Source organism: Choristoneura fumiferana, chromosome 16 (genome assembly GCF_025370935.1).
Source record: "Choristoneura fumiferana chromosome 16, NRCan_CFum_1, whole genome shotgun sequence".
Lineage (NCBI taxonomy): Eukaryota > Metazoa > Arthropoda > Insecta > Lepidoptera > Tortricidae > Choristoneura > Choristoneura fumiferana.
The window spans coordinates 10014631-10033813 of record NC_133487.1 but is presented as its reverse complement, the minus strand read 5'-3'; the positions used below and the strand labels follow the sequence as shown (position 1 = coordinate 10033813).

Below are 19183 nucleotides of genomic sequence, written 5' to 3'. Positions count from 1 at the left end.
TTCAACAAGTCATTAATCTTAGTCTAAATACAATTAATATTCACAGCAGCAATAAAAACAAAATTTAAAAAAAATAACTTAAGTAAGCGCGTATAATATTAATTATTCATAAATTCCTTTTGAGCCTTTTTTGAATATCATATCTTCACAGCTCTCCGAGATATAAGGGGATCGCACTTTTTCGTGAAATGGAGCCTACACAGGAGCGAACGAAAAGACATTTCCAATGTCAAGGATCGAACTTTTTTGTGAAATCGGAGCCTACACTGGAGCGAACGAAAAGACATTTCCAATGTCAAAATTTAACAGACCTAAAAAAAACTGTTAAAATAATTTTCTACCAGTTTGGTGTTGGTGCCTCAGGACGAACCAGCAAAAAAAACAATATGCCTGTTGTGTAGGTGAGGTAGATGACTAAGTAGGTAAAGGTCCACTCATGCTAGCTCGTCCTCGTCCTCGTCCCTGACTTCAAACTTTTTTTGTGGTCGGTTATATTTTTAGTGATATTTTTTTCTCTTTTTACAAAAGACTTTCCGATGCAGAAACGTTAATGAGGACTCCTGGTGCTACACAATCCGTTTTACTTCACCATAGGTAATTTATGCATTTCAACGAGCACAAATTGCTTAGCAACTTTGTTAAAGTAAAAGAATCTCAATCAATTCGTGAAATACTTGTTATTGAACAGTTTCACTGGCCAACCGTGGTCTTTCAGATCAATGGTGAAGTGGAAGTTGACAGCTTTTAAATTTATGAGCTTCGTACGTCAATTGAATGGTGATCTCAAATACCATACTTTACTGTCTTAATCTATTCCCCTTACAGAATTTGAGCCCTCTGTCCGTGGTGACCTTTGGCCCTGGAACGACCTTCATTACAAGACCCTCTTCACAAGGAGAGCATGGACGGACAGCCACATTTCTCAAGCCTCGTGCTAATTAGGGGGTGACGCGTGTGACGCATGGCACGCGAGTGACCGACACGTTTTTAGGTCATATGAGAGCAAATTGTGACTTTTTCAAAACAGCTCGCAACTGTATTTACGAGAAAATCCTTAGTGTACTCAGAGTAAAATTCGCGTAATAAGCTTAAAAGTTGGAGGTGTAATATTTTTTGATTACGAAATACTGGAACCCTTATTCTTGAGTTGTCAAAATCCATCTCTTTTGGGGGATACTATATTATATTGATAAGAACAGCACCAGCTAGGGCAGTGGGGCAACATTTGTGCGCATCTTTCAAACTAGCTTGGCTTATTTTACCAACGGGCTGAACTTTCCTTACGAAGCTATGAAACTCGTGCCTAAATAATTCATAAATTTATACGTAAAAACTTTTTCTAACTTTTATAAAACATATGGTGTTCAACTTCGAACTTAAGTTGCTATTTTTAAAATACGTTTTTTTTTTCGTTCCTTTGTAATTACCTTTATTAACTTTTATGATAACGATGGTGTCTGACACATTTAAAGAATTCAAAGCGTAATTAGTAAGTACTAGTAAGTAGCCTTACTAAATTTCCTCATTCTTGCCATTTGTACAGCATTACTCTGCCTCCTACTATGCAGGGTGTGGCGAGAATGGTGCGATTGTGCTGATCTCTCGGATCTTGGCGTGGGAACAGGGTTTAATCGATCATCGTCATCTTTCTGGGATTCTTCATCGTCAGCTTTTGATTTTTTGGATCCACATGAGCCGCTGCCGGACGGTTCTCTATGACGGACAGGCTTCGTTTCCGCATCGCCAGTAATGATGAATTTTAGCTCGGCTTTCAACTCTTCAAGGAAGGATACCTTGAAATAATGGTTCTTATTGTAATTTCATAAAGGATAACAATTAAACAATCAACGAAACACAGTTACAATCACACAATTCTAAGCAATCATAGTTGGGAATTAGGAAATTAATTAGGTCTTAAATTTATGCATATTAGGATATTATATGTATACCTCTGAAGCACATGTAGGTATAATGCTGCATTCGATAAATGAGAAAAAAATTAATGGGTTGGGTTCATGGGTATTGTATGTGTAAATTAACTAAAAGAAATCTACTCAAACAAAATAAAAACTTTCGGAATATGCTATTAAATTAAAACCACAAAAACAAGATGCTTTTACCGGAATATTTCAGCAGGGGATTGGATTAGTTTGGCGAAAACCTCCGTAAATATTTTTGAGGGTATATTTATTTTGACTGACTAATATTTCATATCAACACTGATAGTCGTTCAAAGTGTACCATGTCAAAGGCGTCACTACATTTTGAATCAAAAATTTCGACAAAATACCGTCACAGTTCAATCATTACATTACTAACCATCAACTGAAATATTTCTGATTCATTTTGAGCCACTTTGTGTGGTACTATTTGTGAATTACCTTTTCCTGATGGGAAATGACCCATACATCGACGATCATCTCTAAGAAGGCGCAGAAGACGGCTAAGCCAGAGCCGGCTGCGAGCACAATGAAGACACCACCAACATTCGCTAATACTAAGGGCTGTGCTTCTCCACTGCTGTCGTCGTCATCCTGTATATTTAAAACAAGCGTGTTACTAGTCTTTATATATCTCCATTAGTACAAAGTCGCTTTCCTCGCTATAAACTCCTCCTTGACCATTCCACAACGGATTTTAATGCGGTTTTCAGCAGTATTTATATATTTTTTCACGGAAGGTTTCAATTTTTTGTAGGCATTTCATATATTGTGCTATATATAATCAGGCAATCCACTTTGCATATGCAAAGGTGTCAAAAACGAAAAATGGCCGATATATAACTAGACAGAATAAAAAACTTTTTTTACCTATTTTAATAATAATAATATGCCATTTATTTCGAGCGGAATCCATAGAGGTTAGTTACATACAATGAAAATACAAACAAACATCAACATTTTGTATCCGCTACCTGGTTATTGATCAGTTTGAAGTCCGTACATTCCAAAAAAATGTGTGTGATAGGGATATACACTTTGAACATACTACCTACCTATCAGGCTTAGTATCAACTGGCGTTTTCTCCTCTTTTGAAGTCGGTTAAAAAAATGGCTAAAAATACAACAATTATGTCTTAGACGTAGAACTGACCGCACACGCTCCACCGCCTCGTTTTTCCTTCCACCATTTGTCCTTTATCCTCGACAGCTTGCCTTCTTCTTGTAGCTGTAGTATGGATTCACTCATAGGTTGCCGATACGGACTGTCTGCAAAAAAATACTCTGACTTTTTATTGCACAATAAAATAGTAAGCTATACAGAACACAGGTACACAAAAGAGAAAAATACAAGGTAAGCAATACTGTCTTCCTAAGCCAAAAGGCATTATCTAAAAAAAATGACACTTGATTTATTTATACCATTCGATGCCGAATATCTTAAGCTACACAATAGTATAATTAACTCAAAATTGAAATTTTTGAGATACCGCCTTTTGGCTTAGGAGGGCATTACATACATTTTGGAAGATGAACTTTACTCCAAATCTAATATAATTTTAAACGCTTTTTGAGTAAGTTATAATTAGCACTTTAACACTGATTGATTACAAGCCATCCACAGCGTAGGACAGGATACGATAGGGGTTGCTGGGTCGATAGAAGCATAAAATATTGCAATGAGTTCTTTAGTAAAACCGTAACTAGCTAGTTAATTATTATTGAAGTCCGTGCCATACGGAAATATACTTTCTGATGGAAAAACTCTTCAGCCACATCAAAACTTGTCTTTAATGTAAATAGCAAAGAGGAAATAAACTTTGTTTGTATGTAGGTGTTGTTCTCTGGAAATCTGGAACTAGTTAACCGATTCTATTGTTAACAGAAGTTACCTACATTACATATTCCTGGTCAGTAAGTATAATAAAATATTTTACAAAAAAGAAGAAAACGAATTTGCAGGTAGCAAGAGCAGAAAAACGGGTAACAACGTCGTAAAATAGCAGGTTAAGTGTAATTTGAAATGCATACTTTTCTTCATAGCGATTCCATATCCTTTGCTGTCCAGTAAACCACCTACTTGTGCTACATCACAATTTCTTTCTACCATGTATTCAATTGATGTAGACTCCATTAGAAAAGCGTAATTTTCGTCTTCAGATTTGACTCTGAAAAATATTTACAGTCGTATTATTTGACACGTGGGAACTATGGCCCAAGCCTTCTCATTCTGAGGAGAGGCCTGTGCCCAGTAGTGAAACGTATATGGGCCGAGATGATGTTGATAATTATTTGACTGTATCTCTTTGAAGCATAAACAAAATGTCAACACCTCTCTAATCCTTCATCATTCGAAGATGTCTGCAGCTCTGGATGATCCTCCATGTATTGGTACATTTTTTGATATAGTAAATTGTCAGATTCCTGAAAATATTTACACATATATATATATATATTATAAAAATATTACATTAAATACGTAAGTAAAAAAAAATTAAAATAATCAGTTACATACTTTGAAGAAACCAAATGTAGCTCCTTTTCTTTTAGAACCGTATGTTATACCATATGGATTATTTGCCAAGTCTTGCACCGTTTTTATAGCATAGAACTTTGACTCGACTGTTAGAAACGCTGCCAAGTTGGCAGTGTAGGAAGACACCATGATAAGAGTAAAGAACCACCACATACTGCCCGCCATTCTCGTTGAAACCGCTCTACGATAAAGAAAAACAGTAATCAACAACGGCAGAGGCTCAAGACAATACAAGACGCCTCTGGCAATGACAGAAGTGTTTTTGTCTCTTAAAATACGAAAGGGGGAGCATACTACGTTATGTATAAGTACTACAGAACCCTAGCGCCAAATCAGCATCAGATCAGCATAGCTTCAACTCGCGAAGTCCACTAGACGTCGGTCGAGAGTGTAAATTAAGCCGTTCGCTCGGCGTCAGCAAATGGACACTGCACGTTGTCTACGCTTCTACCATGGGCTACAGCTGTTACAAAGGTCTTGCAAATGGCTAGCGCTGTATATAGCGAGTGGTTTATCGTTAATAAATAAAAAATACAACCGAATTGATAACCTCCTCCTTTTTTTGAGTCGGTTAAAAAAAAGTTACATTCATTAACACAACTCGAAGATGAGCGAGTCAATGCCAGTCTGATCTATAGCACGCTAAACTTATAGTTATTATGAACTTTGTGGGTATCGTGCTCATAATGCGAGCTTTTAAACTTTACAATCGAATAATTTCGCTAGTGTTCACCACCAGGTGAACAGGTGGTGTTGTGTTGTAGGCATCTTGTCTATGAGTACAAAATAGATAACGACCATCTAAAAAGTTCGTGTCTGCTAAATTACATTGGAGCAATTTCAGATCCTTGCGTAAGAACACTTCCTAAAGTAAACCAAAACGAATTGGCCATTGTAAATTGATTATCCAATGTTTCTGGTTCTTCGATACAGGGGTATGGATTCTGCCATTCTTCTGGTGCTATCCTTCCAAGGAAAAATAACAAAAGTGACACGCCAACGTATGCTCCTGCTATCCAACCCCATACCTGAAATCACTTAAAACATTTAATTGATACAAATATACAACTGGTTGGTTATATTACCCATTGAGTTCAAAATTTCATTTTTCTTTTGAACTTACCTCTAAAGAAAAAGGCGAAATGAAGGAAAATAGATCTGGTGGTTGTTTAGTTGGCTTTTTGTATAGAATAGTTATGCCTAGATTCATAAAAGGACTTGTGAAATCGACTGCTTTTTGACGTGCTGATGTTATCGTTAAATCGGTAATTGCAAAATCTGCTCTCTAAAAAGTGATGATCATACAGATTATTTAAACACTTGACATTAGGTAAGACGATGTATTTTTTGTTGGAATATAAACTAACGATCTTACTCCATCCATAACTTTTTCCATCATACCGGACCATTTTCCAGTTGTCTTGTCCAATGATCCGTATACGCCGTCAGCTTGAATGTCGAAGGTGTAATTGAATTCATTCATTATCGCCAATTCTTCGATAAGCTCGATTCCAAATCCTTCGTATCTATCATTTCCTTCCAATTTCTCTGATGACTCCTTTAACATTCCGTAAGGGGCACTCTGTTAAAAGAAAAAAGTTGTTGACTTTGATTCCTGACTGGTAAATAATTCGTAAGTATAAAAAAATCGTAAAACATTAAATAAAAACGATTTTATAGATTTTGTATAAACTCTCTGTTCAGATGTCTTGCATTTAAAATTAAATTTTCAGTAATTAAAGAATATTTACTAATTGCATAACTTTAAATCAACCTTAAAGCTTAGGTGTTCTAAGAATAATTTTGTACAAACTGTAGCTACTTACTAGGGCTGTTAGAATTATGAAATGTTTTCCTTTCATTGATTCTGTTCCTTCTGCTTCCACCGGAGGAATAATCGTTCTAGTTTCCTCGTAACCATCCTCAATATTCCACGAACCTACCTTTAACAAAATTAATTAAAAAACAATTAAAGCTGTATTTGACTTTAATATAGGTTTTTTTTTAACTAAAAACCATACCTTTTCAAAACCGTGTGGCATAATTTCAAGTACCTCTACTTCAAAATCAGACCGGAACCCATCGTCGTCAAATTTAATCAATCCAGTCAATCCTTCTTCTTCTATCTACAAAAAGTATAAAAATTATTTATCAATTTACCATGGATCAATAATATTTTGGGTATTTTATAATAAATACAAACCGTTTTAATAGTATTAAGTAGACTAGATCCATAATTCCAACTCTGATTATCCTCACAAGTAACATTTGAACCATCTTCAAGAGCTGTTGCCTTAATACCTGCTACGTATACGGTTACCGCGTCATATATTAACGCTAAATTAAGTGTGAGTCCGTTTTCAGCTAATGCATCCTCAATTTGCTCCTTAGTTAATTCAGCTACTTTTTCGTTTATAGATTTAATGTAAGTTTGAATTGATTCCAAACTTGGATCAAAGAATCGTACACCTGAAATATAAGTTATTGTGTTTGAATAATTAAGTTTATCAAGCCAGATACAACGCCCAAATTGTTTTAGTCAGTACCGGTTATGTTTGCGCCTCCGTGTTTAAAGGGATCTGTATCAATAGTTTGAAAGTCTGGATTCATTATAATGTAACTATGCTCATCAGACATTATTCCAACTTGTTGAGCTTGTAATAATAATTCTGGCAAAGTTTCTGTCCTGCAGTTAATTAAGTAATTTACTGATCCTGATTTTTTTACCGTTTGTAAATAAGACCTGAAAATTAAGGAACATAACGATCAGTTACTACATGTTTAACTATGAACAACTTTTAAAATTGAAATTAATGCACATTGCAAATTAATATATTTGTAGTTAACCTGTAATCAGCATCGTCTGGCAACTGGACTATAGTCTTTAGGATATCTTTATCCGTTTCCAAGTCTTGTAAGGCAAGTATGCTATCGAAAAATGGTAAAAGTTCGGTGCCTTCATAAATCAGAGTAAATTCCTCCCAGCCCTTCGCCTCAATAATGTCGGCGAACACCTGTAGGTACATACAGTTTTAGCTATTTATAGATTTAGTAAAACTTTTTATTCTACTCAAATCCATAAAATAACTTATCATATTAGGTACTTACTTGTGAGAATGCAACATGGTTGGGATATAAATTGATTGCTGACCAATTACGACTTTGAGTTACAACAGTGTCTATTAATATCTGTGGCAGTTCAACAAAATCAGCAATTGACTGCACATGTTTTAATGCGTTTATATTCGTCGGTCCCAAAACTCCGAAAACATTAGCCTTTAAATAAAACAAATTTCATTATTGTTATTATTAAGTAACTTTTAGTATCAACCTTGAAATTATAACTATTATTAACCTCTAACACTGAACACATAGCTGTATGAGCCTCCAATACATCTCCCGGTGTAGTCCGCTCCACATAAGCCTCGTATGGTTCTTCCTCGCTAGAAACCGCTTCCAGCGCTGCTTTGAAAGCGGCTTCCAGAAGAAAATCGCCGTCATCACAAATCGCTCCTGCATTTTAAGTATTATCAGTATTACTCTCATTTCATTTATAAAGATTCAACAAGTTAACAGGTTCTCATTTTTTTGTTTTCTAATTTTTTCGAAATACAAGTTTTATCTACCCAATGAGCGAGCTCTAAAGAAAGGTACCAGTTTTTATCACACCCGCGCCCCTCTTTAGCTGTATGGGAGCACAAAAAAAATGTTCAAAATATTTTTGGGTCAACTAGACTAGGTCGTTTAAATGTAAAACTCGTGTAACAGACGAAGAGACGGACACGCGAGTAACAGAAATAGTGCTCCGTTTTGACCTTTCGGGTATGGAATCCTGAAAACGAATAAGTATTAATACAATATTAATAGAAAATTAACATAATGTAGGCTATTATACTTTTTTTATTATTTAGCAGACGTGCAGACACAGGGTTCCCTTTCAAATTATTAAATTATTTATTTTGAGACTTTCGGCACAGAATATATAATAGTACTAACGTATATATAATAGTGCCTTCGGTGACTGTAAGCGGTTCAACTTTGACATGCATTTGTTGTGTGTGTGGGAACCCACTGGTGGAGCAAGTTGGTGGTACTACGAGGAATACCTAAGGGAAATTTACAAGCCATTTTCAACTACTCTCTGATTTGAGATAAAAGCTGTCCTTTGATTGAGCTAGAATTTGGGATACTTATGCCAGTTCGGTGACAATATAATAATCTGGTAGGTAATGAAATTGTGTTGGTCCGGCCAAAAATCGTCTTCGCAGGACGGAACTCTTCAAACGTGGACTCTAACTTGGTACAGTATTAGTTTGAATGATAATGTAAGTACAGTCAACAAAAAGTCAGTCAGCAAAAAAAGCTATATACTATAAGTATTTTTTACACCAATCATTCTTTATTGTACGATTTGTAAACTTAGAATAAGAACTTACCTATAACTTTCTGTGCTTTTCCGAAAGTGTAACAATTAACCACTAAGAATGTAATCAACAACCATCTAGGCAACATTGTTTGTATTCCGTCATCACAATAGTTTCAAAGTATACCTTCGAAGTTATTGTTTTAAACCAACTAATATACCTAGTTAAATCCTCTCTCCGATAGTGGCTGAATTATGCCACGCGATGAAACGACTGCTGCTTTGTAGATAGAAATAGCTCGATGCACTTCATTACATGAGTTGCATTCGCGATCATTCTTTAGGCCAGTGACACATTTGGCTGCCATTATATCAATAGACTACCAGTACGAGCTTTGTGCACTAACTGTATTAGGTAGGCTAGAAGGAATATGATGATAGTTTGGTGGTTGATGAATGAGAAAATGTTGATCAAAAAGCTTAAGTTCATAGCCAGATTTATTACTGAACTATTATGTCCAAAACTGTTGCGCTGTTGTTATGTACTTAAGTATCTTAACAGTTTTATATCCCTACTACCGTAGCGACCCCTATCGTAGTTTAATATTATTAGAACGAATGTGGGAAACCTGAAGGTTTCGCTGAAGAGAAAATCAACCCTAGATATGCCATGTTAGCGTGCGACTTGCTATTGTATTTACCAGAAGTAACGATAGATGGCGCTATCTTCAATTTCAGACTATTCATAATTTTGTCAAATTCAATCTAAAGCCAACCTTGTTCTAAGTTTGTAAAGCTTTTAAAATGTTAGATAGTGCAGTAATCTCGTAACTAGCACTAACAGTCAAGCCACATAATGCTAATTACATACAATTTAGAGAAGTAAATTATATTACACATAAATTTATACATTTATTGTGCTCTGTTACTACTGAATTTAAGTACTTACCGGCTCGCGGCTGTTCGATGCCAGTAACCTCGACTCCGATGTAAAAAATAAATCCAAAGTATCGTCACTATCCAGGATATCGATGATGAGAGTTAGTGTTCGGTGCCAGCGAGGCTTATGATTGCAATGATAAGGAAATTAAAGAAAATGAAAAGGTTTTGTGGTTTTTTATTATTTACAATGTCCATATTTGTTATTAAGTATTACACCCAGAGTTTCGGCTTCCTCTGGTGCGGTATCCAATAAGAAAATATCTTATTTGACAAAGCGAATAACTTAGAAAAACCAGCCAAGTGCGAGTTGGACTCGCACACCGAGGGTTCTGTACAAAGTTGTAAGTAGATATTTATGAATATCTAGTGTTAGCAGAGCCCCCCTCCTAAGCAAAATGTCCGCAGTGTGGAGTCAGTTTAGATGGTTTATTATTGACATAGACAGTCAGACATGAAAAATTTTGATTTTCAGGCTTTTCCCCTTCTTATTGATTGTGTGTGCTATAAGAGCTACATTCATACAAAATTTTAGATTTCCAGGACAGCCGGAAGAACCATATATATTTCTCGGTTAAGGTAATTTGTATGGAAACACCTTTTTAGTGACTTTATCTTTTGAGTTTGATTTTTTCACATAGCTTGGGACGGTTGACTTGAGTATATGGTTTTAATTTGCATTTGATACCTCCAAGGGTTCTTGAGATAAAGGTTCTTGACAGACAGACGGACAACAAAGTGATCCTATAAGGGTACCTTTTTCTCCTTTTAAGGTACGGAACCCTAAAAAGTGAATGAACACTGCCAAGGCGACACAGCTCCCGTTTGACGTTTGCCGGTGGGCTTCAGTTTAAGTAGATTTTTATATATTTTTCTGTCATTAGTCCCATTCTTTGCAGACATTCTTTGTTATACTTAGTAATCTTTTGTGCACAACGTCTTTGGATATGAAAATTGGCGAATACTTTTTGAAAGTTAATTTAATATGAACAATTTTCATCACACCTGAAGGTCAATAAAAAAAAATGCAAATATACACCTTTCATGTAGAATGACGCTAATCCAAGCATTAGTATTGCCTTTAATTATTTTTTTAATTACTTGCGTATTTAGTAGTTTTCGGAGACGGCGTAGTTAGGATCGAAAGAAAATGAAACAGTAAATACGCGCGTGTGTGTATGTGTGTGTGTGTGTGTGTGTGTGTGTGTGTGTGTGTGCGCACGTGTGTGTGTGTGTGTGTGTGTGTGTGTGTGTGTGTGTGTGTGTGTGTGTGTGTGTGTGTGCGTGTGCGTGCGTGCGTGCGTGCGTGCGTGCGTGTAGGTAGAGGTAGAGTCATTCACGATGATGCATGCCGTGGTTCTTATTACAATGTCATTAAAGTCTAATTTTGGTAAAATCACGCGTCTTCGTGGATGGCACTAGGTATAGGTATGTGTGACAATTCACTGTCAGATTTCGGATTATTTTTTTGTTAATATGACGTTAGAACCACGCAGAACGATTTATTAAACCAACTTTTTGCTTCTTCAGGCATCAAAAAAGGCCAGAATATTTGTGGTACAACAAGATCTAGTGCCCATAAATAAAATGCTGGGATTCGGTTACTTTATGGATAAATCAAAAGGGAAAGGTCAATAGGAATGGCGCGACACGTGACATCCTGGTTTACATACAAATGTCTCTGGGCCGATCGTTTGAACCCAAATATATCACATGTTTAGCATAAATTGTTATGTAAATAAAAACAACAGTCCTCCACAGATGCGAAGGACCCGATATCAAGTGATTTTATTTGTAGTTTAGGAAAACGACGGATGTGGAGAATTTATCGTAATACCTACAAGGTAATAGACGAATTTTGAAGGTAATTGAAATGAATTTATGGTGTGTCAAGTAGAAATACGAATAAGAAAGTAAAAAGGTGTTGACATAGACAAATTCACGAGTGCATAGGATGTGTCTCATAGGTACTCGTACCCAACGAAGTTGTTTAACCTTAACGTTAGTTCTAAATTTTAAATTAATTGATTAATGTAGGTACAAGACTGAACTTTTCGACTCGATCGCCTTTACTGTCAAGTCAATAAGAGCTGCCACCACGTAGACAATACGATAACAGTATGGAAAGAGACAATGTAGAATGAGGCCCCAGTCCATCTGCATGACTGGATCAGCTGGTCAATTCTCGTCGACACGACACGACATGTACGAAGCATCATAGATGCATCTGGACCTTACCGAGAATGGGCCTCAGGGTGTTAGATAATAGAAAGGAAATAATGCAGATGAGCAATCTAGCTCTCTAATCTATTCCAGTTATATTTATCATTTAGTCCTGTTAGTCATATTTTTATACAATGAGACATTATGAGATTCAGGCCTTCAGAACTAGGAAGCAAGCAGTTTAGTAAGTACTATATTTTTAATAAACGTATGCAAAAAGTGGTGTTTTAAATTTCTAATATTTTTATTTTATTTATTTTACATAAGCAATAAGGAACCAACCCACACAAGATTTTTTGCTAAAAGGAACCAGTCGGTTTTTAAATAAAAAAAAATGGTATACAATAGGATTTTACAAATAATTTTTATTAACAAACGTAAAGCACTGTAATTTAAATCATATTAAAATTTATCTTAATTCAAAACATTGTTAAAACTTTTTCTTTACACTTTTCTTTGTGTAGGTTACATGAAATACTTAAAACAATCGTTATTCATAAAATAAGTGAAGTGGACTTGATTTCTTTATAGCTATTCTGCACATGAACCCTCGTAAACGCAAAGTTTAGTGGTAGTAAAAATTATATTCCGCTGACAGAACTTGCTGGCGCTTAGTTCTAGCTTCTAGATTCTTATGAAATGGAAATTAACCGACCAACGTATTACTACCGAATGTAGAATGAAAACAGACACATTCAAGAAATTACTCATTTTATTTTTAAATCCGAAAAGCCTTTTTTTTGTTGCTGCAAGAAATGTAAAACCGGGTCGAAAACGGCGAAAACAGCAATTAAGAAAGAGAAATGGATGCCAAACGTCAGCAAAATATTAAATTACACGCTTATAATATCAGGGAAACCGTGAATCTCAAACGTGGCGTTCTTTACTTTAAATTTTTAGAATCATCCTTGACAAACCGCTGTGCAAATATACGGCAACCAGCTGCGGCTCGGGTGGATACAATTGCAAGCGGGTGTATGGAGGAAACGAATGTGATACGTGACTGCGAACACCGGCAGTACATCACATGCATCCGTTGATCTACCTCGGCTGCAGCTCCAGATTTTTACACTGCAGATTCGAGTTAGTATCCTCCCTGTCAATATTTTATTTTAGGTTTAGCTTTATTCCTAGAAAATTTTATCAAACACGTGAAAAGAATATTGACGTTCATGATAACATTTATCGTTGATTCTCATGAGTCATGATATAAGCGAAGGTGTTCCTCCCTCTATCGATAAAAAGATCTTATAGCTTCAATTTTATTGAATGTTCTTGGATCTACTTTTCTTAAAAACCGAAAATCGATGTTCGTATCTTGCCGTCCCGCTGACACTTATATTATTTAATACGAGAGTGAGAGGAACGGCACGATACGAACTTCAATTTTCGAATTTTGCAGTGGCCCCCCAGTAACTAACCGTATTCTTGAAAATAAAATATTTCTATTCTATTCTATAAAATGAGAGAAAGTGTGGCTTTAGGCAGCCATTTTCGTAATAATAATCATGTCTCTCTTGATAGTAAATATGTGAATTTTACAATTAAGAAGTAGGTACGTAATATTATTTTAAGCATAAATCTACGTCAGAAGTCGGCACCAAAAGACCCTTTTGCATTAATAATAAAGACAGTGTAATGATTTCATACGGGAATAATGTTTCACCTCCATGGTCTACATGTGAGTTATAATTTATTTTTGCTGTTTCAAGCCCTTGTAATTTGGCGTGTCCCATTTTTCCGTAACGATACCTTTCCGTTCGCCGTTTCCTCTCGCAACGTTTCGTATTGACCTGAATTTAATCAACTTTGTGTTCTCTTCAACTTTGTACGGGTTCGCATTTCTAACAATTCTAAGCGATTAATATCGGTCTGATATCTGTTAAAACGTCTGCTGCGTTTAACGAACTTTCTTGTTTGGTAAACAACTTTGTAAATAGGCCTTGGTAACTGTCTGTTATAATTATAAGACTGGTAAAGTGTCAATTGAGCTGATAGACCCACAGAATAAATAATGAATAAATTGATGGCGATGAAGGAAATATTAGATTCACGAACAGCAATACAATACTTATTAAGTATAAAGGGTACTTCTGAAAAAGCCTATAGAAGTACTCGTATACTTAAGTGAACTGCAGTATACGGTTGCGGTGGGTTTAGGAAGATATTTGATTAATACTTCAGATTAAAATCAAAGTCTGAAAAGGGAAAACGTAACACTTATGTACCTATTGCAAAAACTTTCTATGATAGGTCAGGAATATAAAATAATTCGACTGTCATGTATCTGCATTTCAAAATGCAAATATTGACTGGGTTAATTTTTTTTTCTGTACATTTAAATGATTCATTCGTTTTAAAATTTAAATATGTTCCTTAGCTGCTACCTAAATATTAGGAAAAATGTAGTTTCACCGAAGATATTTCCATTATTAATTAACAGTTAACTTAGCTCGAGTCCAATTAAATATTCCGTCGTTCAGAGCCAGAGATAATCGTATTACTAAAAGCTGATGGTGCACTTAGCTTTGTGTGAAATACAACCAATTATTAAACATGAATGTCGCCGCCTCCTTCTGTTTCACGTGTATAACAAATTCAGCAAAGTCTGCGCCATCTCTATCCAATTTTTAAGGATATCAATTTTTTTTGTCTAGCTTTATCCTCAAAATTAATTATTAATTATTTAATTTATTACTGAATTTGGGAATACTAGATACACAATTACTTCTATTGCCCGCAACATCACCTGAGTCCTGTGGGATTTTTGTATTTTTCCGGGATATAGAATAGTCACTGCTATTCACTGATAATATAGCTTTTCATATGAGAAATAATTTTTAAAATCAGTAAAGTAGTATTTGCATTTGTCAAAGATAAACACAAATATTATTATATTACTTTAGATATGAGTTATCTCTAGAATAAGTTGAAAATAACTTATTAAACCTGTCTATGCTACGCAGCCCATTTCTACGGTGCGGATGGCAACACCAGGGCGCGGCGCCCGCGAACCTCCCCTTCTTGACTCAGCTAGCACACGCGGCGCGTCCGCTCTCTCATATTTTTTAATTATTTTTGTAATTTCGACTGATTAAACCAGTCTACCTATGTCATCCACAAGTTTTATTTAACTCAACATAGGGCTAGATAAACTCAAACTCAAACTCACAACATTTATTGACAACAAAAACACACTACATCACAACAAAAACACAGTAAAAACATAAATAGAAGAAGAGAGAAAAATACACCCCACAACCCAACCCATCATAAAACACCCCTTCATAATTATTTTTTTAATAGAATAATTTTAAATTGGAGTTAACGGCTAATTAAGATTGGGTGATACAAAGGCTGACCCCAAAATCCATCTTCTTATCGTTTGCTACCTCATTTCCTATCACCAGTAACTATAAAACTTAAAATCATTGAATTACGATGACCGGATATCCAAGTGGTTAGCGAACCTGACTATACGAAGCTTGAAGTCCCGAGTTCCCCGGTCGGGGCAGGTGTTTGTATGAATAATACGAATGTTTACTCTCGGGTCCTGACTTTTAACATTTATGTATATAAGTATGTTTATCCGTTGCCTGTACCCATATAGTACAAGCATTGCTCAGTTTAGGACTAGGTCAATTCGTGTCAATTTGTCCCATTATATTTATTTTTTATTTAATGAATGAAATTTGGAAGCAATTAATAGCTGGAACAATGCAGATTTACAAGAACGCTCGACACGGCTGGTTCACAGATGGTTGCATCGTTAATACGTACTCGTATATTGCTCACTGTACCAATATTAAATTGCGAGTTCCTGTTATTCTCTCATGCCATGAAACAAGCTCCAAACGAATAAATACTATTAGTTTGTATTTCTGGAGAGCTCATAAACTCGTTTTTAACGAGCCAGATGCTTGTGCAATTATAAACCTGCTAAAACCACTTGGTCTATGAAAACGGTGTAATAAAAACTGTTTATAACTAGCAAAACTAATTATGATTGGTTATTTGGAGTCTTTTTGTTTTTTTTCTTGGTTTCAACTCCAAATTTGTTACTTTTACGGTCATCCCGTAAAACCATATCGAAAATACAAACTGAGACATAGATGCACAGAAAAAACCAGAAAATAAACGATAAATAATTTGATTACTTAGTAGCGATATGTCTTGTCTGGGTGAGCGGTTAGTTCCGAAAGTGTGTTACGTCTCTCGATGAGAGCGAAACATAGATGTCGCTAGTGCTGCTGCTTAAGTAGCGTAGTATAAATAAGCAGCCTGAGATATGGGTGCATAGGAGAAATTCGTGCCTGTACTCCTGTCCAGTGGTAGTGGAGGGGTATGACACGCAGCACGGAATGCTGAGGACCTGGGTTCGATTCTGAGCGCTGGTCTCGTTTTCTGGTTTTTCTGTGCATCCATGTCTCAGTTTGTATTTTCGATAGCTAAACTAATTTATAATACACCAGTTGGTCATATGCTACTAGTGCGTTTATTTATTACCTAAGCTGCTTTTTTATACAAGTTTTATTTAGTGCCTTCATGAGCGTTTATATCTGCTGACCTGGCAACGTTGCAATTTTGTTAGTTTTTCTCAATTATTCCATAAAAATTGAATGAAAATTAAAATTAAAAATGTGGTCTGATAGAACTCTTCTTAATACTCGTATAAAGTTAATGAGTCTAGTACTTTTTATTCTTTAAAAACGAATTAATGTTTATTAACGATTTTTAAAGAAAGTAAGAGTCTACAGGTAACGAATAACTTATATATTAAGAAGAGTTCTATCAGAGCACATTTTTAATTTTCATTCAATTTTTATGTAATAATCGAGAAAAATAAGAAAAATGCAACGTTACCGTTGCCAGCTCATCAGGTATAAACGCTCGTAATAAGTACATACTTAAACCTATTTTACTTTGCTTAACTCCAAAACACGTGCATCACATTACTTGTCGGCAGTTGATATTTTTGAGGGCAAGGTTAACTCCCAATATTTAGTTAGAACGATATGGATATCCATTATCGTGACAAAAAGTTTAGTGTAAGGGCCTGTTTCACCACTTGTCGGCTAACTTTAAGTGTCAGATAAAAGTAATGTCGTCTTTGTTTATTCGGACAAAACAAACAGAGACGGCATCACTGATAACCGTCACTTAAAGTTAGTGGACAAGTGGTGAAACAGGCCCTTAATGTACTCGTATAATGACTGTCATAGTGACGTACCATTGCTAAAACGTGAGTTTAGTAAAAAAAAACCTTATAACTTTTTAGAAATACACGAAAAATGACATCAGCACAAGCTGACACTATAAATAAGTAGAGTTGTTTTTTCAGTTCCTAAATAAATTAGCACAAGTTTTTATCAAAGTCATCCCTTCAATTTGCGCGTGGGTGATCGGTTCGGGTCACTAGATTGATGGACTTATTTTTGGCAAACTACGTGTTACAGTAATATAAAAATAATTCATATTTTCTGCTTAGTAGCTATATTTTTAACAACAATCTTCAATAATTCACGGTTTATTACATACCTAAGACATATTTTCCTGCGGAATATCTACGCTTCAAATTCAATTCGAACCAAAGAATCTAAAATTAAAGGCATCGTTCGCCATATTGTATACTCCAGCTCGTTAGTAATGTGTCATCTTTTATGCAAATTCCCGCATAATTTTATTTTAAACTAAGATTGAGTGTAGACGCGAGCAATTTATTTATTCATTAGGATTGCGTCGCACCGTTGTTCTCGCTGATATGAAATCTCATATTAACTTGTCTACTTCCACAATGGATTTATGTGGCGTGGAAAATTGTCCTGGCGCTCTCTGATGTATGGTTTTATCACGTTTTATATGCACAAAGTTTGTGTCCTTACCGAGTGGAGCCCTAAGCCCTGGAGCATTTGTTAGAGCGACGTACAGGTTCAAACTTTGTTTCGCGGTCCCACTTTTTACGTCTAGTCATTTACCTTGCTTCTTTATAAAACTCCGCGAAAAGAAGAATGATGATAACTTCACATTTTCACTTCTCTTTCCATAAAACTACACCTGCGTGGAGCCGGGGTACGCTGCTAGTTATATATCCATGAAAGTGTGTTTGTATGTTTGTCCTTCTTTCACGCCGCAACGGAGCAACGGATCAACGTTATTTTTGGCATAGAGATACCTAGTTTATGGGCCAGAGCGTGACATAGGTAGGCTACTTTTTATCCCGGGAAAATGCACAGTTTTCGAGGAAACAGCGCGCGATAACCGAACTCCACGCGAATGAAGCTGCGGGCAAAAGCTAATATTATGTAGGGGCCTTTCTCTTGAGTCACTATCTATTTTGACACCGCATTAATGCAAGAATGAAAATATCTAAATAAATAAAAACATCTTTTTTATTTTATTATACTATTACTTGTTACTGTGATATGGTTATTATTATCAAATATGATTATTTTTATATTTTTAAATTTAGAGCGCATTTGTATGAACTATAATGCTGTAAATGTTCATTGGCTAGTAAATAAAATAAATTAAAATACATTGTGTAGTTTAAAAGATAATATATGTGGTGGTGGTAGATTTTTCTTGACATTCATAAGTGCTTGTTATAGCCTAAATTGAATAAAGATATTTTGACTTTGACTTTGATATCTCTTAGGTGTTCACTACAACGTACAAACATACAGAGGGACAGATGGCGGAAAGTGACTGTGTTATACGTAAAGATAAAGGTCGATTCCAATTGAAGTTACCCCTTTGACGATGTATAATTTCGACCAATGCCCATGCATGGCCGTTCCATAATGGCCATTCTCATTTTATTGTGCACCTGTCTAATTACCGTGCCGCTCTTTTCCCGCAATTGTGATACGGTAATTAGACGAGTTCACAGAATGTAAATGGCAGCCATATAGATGTACACTCAGTCTCAGTGTCGTAACGTGTCGCTTTTGCATGAAAAAAAAGTGTTACGGTAATTAGACAGGTGCACAATAAAATGAAGGGGAGCGGGGGGGGGGGGGGCGTTGGGGAGAAAAGTCCTCGAGTGGCGACCACGAACCGGAAGACAAAGCGTTGGCAGGCCTCCCACCAGGTGGACTGACGACATCGTGAGAGTGGCGGGAAACCGGTGGATGCAAGTGGCGAGTTGTCGTTCATTGTGGCGTTCTAAAGGGGGCCATTGTC

General features: G+C 35.8%; 1 protein-coding gene across 1 annotated transcript; it reads right to left on the bottom strand.

The window, feature by feature from the left end:
* Positions 1–540: 540 nt before the first annotated feature.
* On the bottom strand, positions 541–9081 carry LOC141436265 (glutamate receptor ionotropic, kainate 2-like). The gene is made up of 17 exons (XM_074099173.1): positions 8913–9081; positions 7832–7989; positions 7585–7752; positions 7324–7490; positions 7023–7219; positions 6680–6945; positions 6498–6602; positions 6303–6419; positions 5852–6058; positions 5600–5761; positions 5305–5504; positions 4456–4657; positions 4273–4364; positions 3972–4108; positions 3094–3209; positions 2382–2534; positions 541–1793 (listed from the first exon to the last, which is right to left on the bottom strand). Exons 1-17 carry the CDS (start codon positions 8986–8988, stop codon positions 1497–1499), a joined length of 2820 nt encoding a protein of 939 aa, XP_073955274.1. The 5' UTR covers positions 8989–9081; the 3' UTR covers positions 541–1496.
* Between the last annotated feature and the right edge of the window lie 10102 nt (positions 9082–19183).

Bases quoted from the DNA above. Each gene is read 5' to 3' on its own strand.
- LOC141436265 (XM_074099173.1), bottom strand. From the start codon at position 8,988: ATGTTGCCTAGATGGTTGTTGATTACATTCTTAGTGGTTAATTGTTAC. The intron at 5,505-5,599 runs GTAAGTTCAAAA...AAGTGATTTCAG, and splicing joins TTTCGCCTTTTTCTTTAGAG to GTATGGGGTTGGATAGCAGG. The intron at 4,365-4,455 runs GTATGTAACTGA...AAATATTTTCAG, and splicing joins CTACATTTGGTTTCTTCAAA to GAATCTGACAATTTACTATA.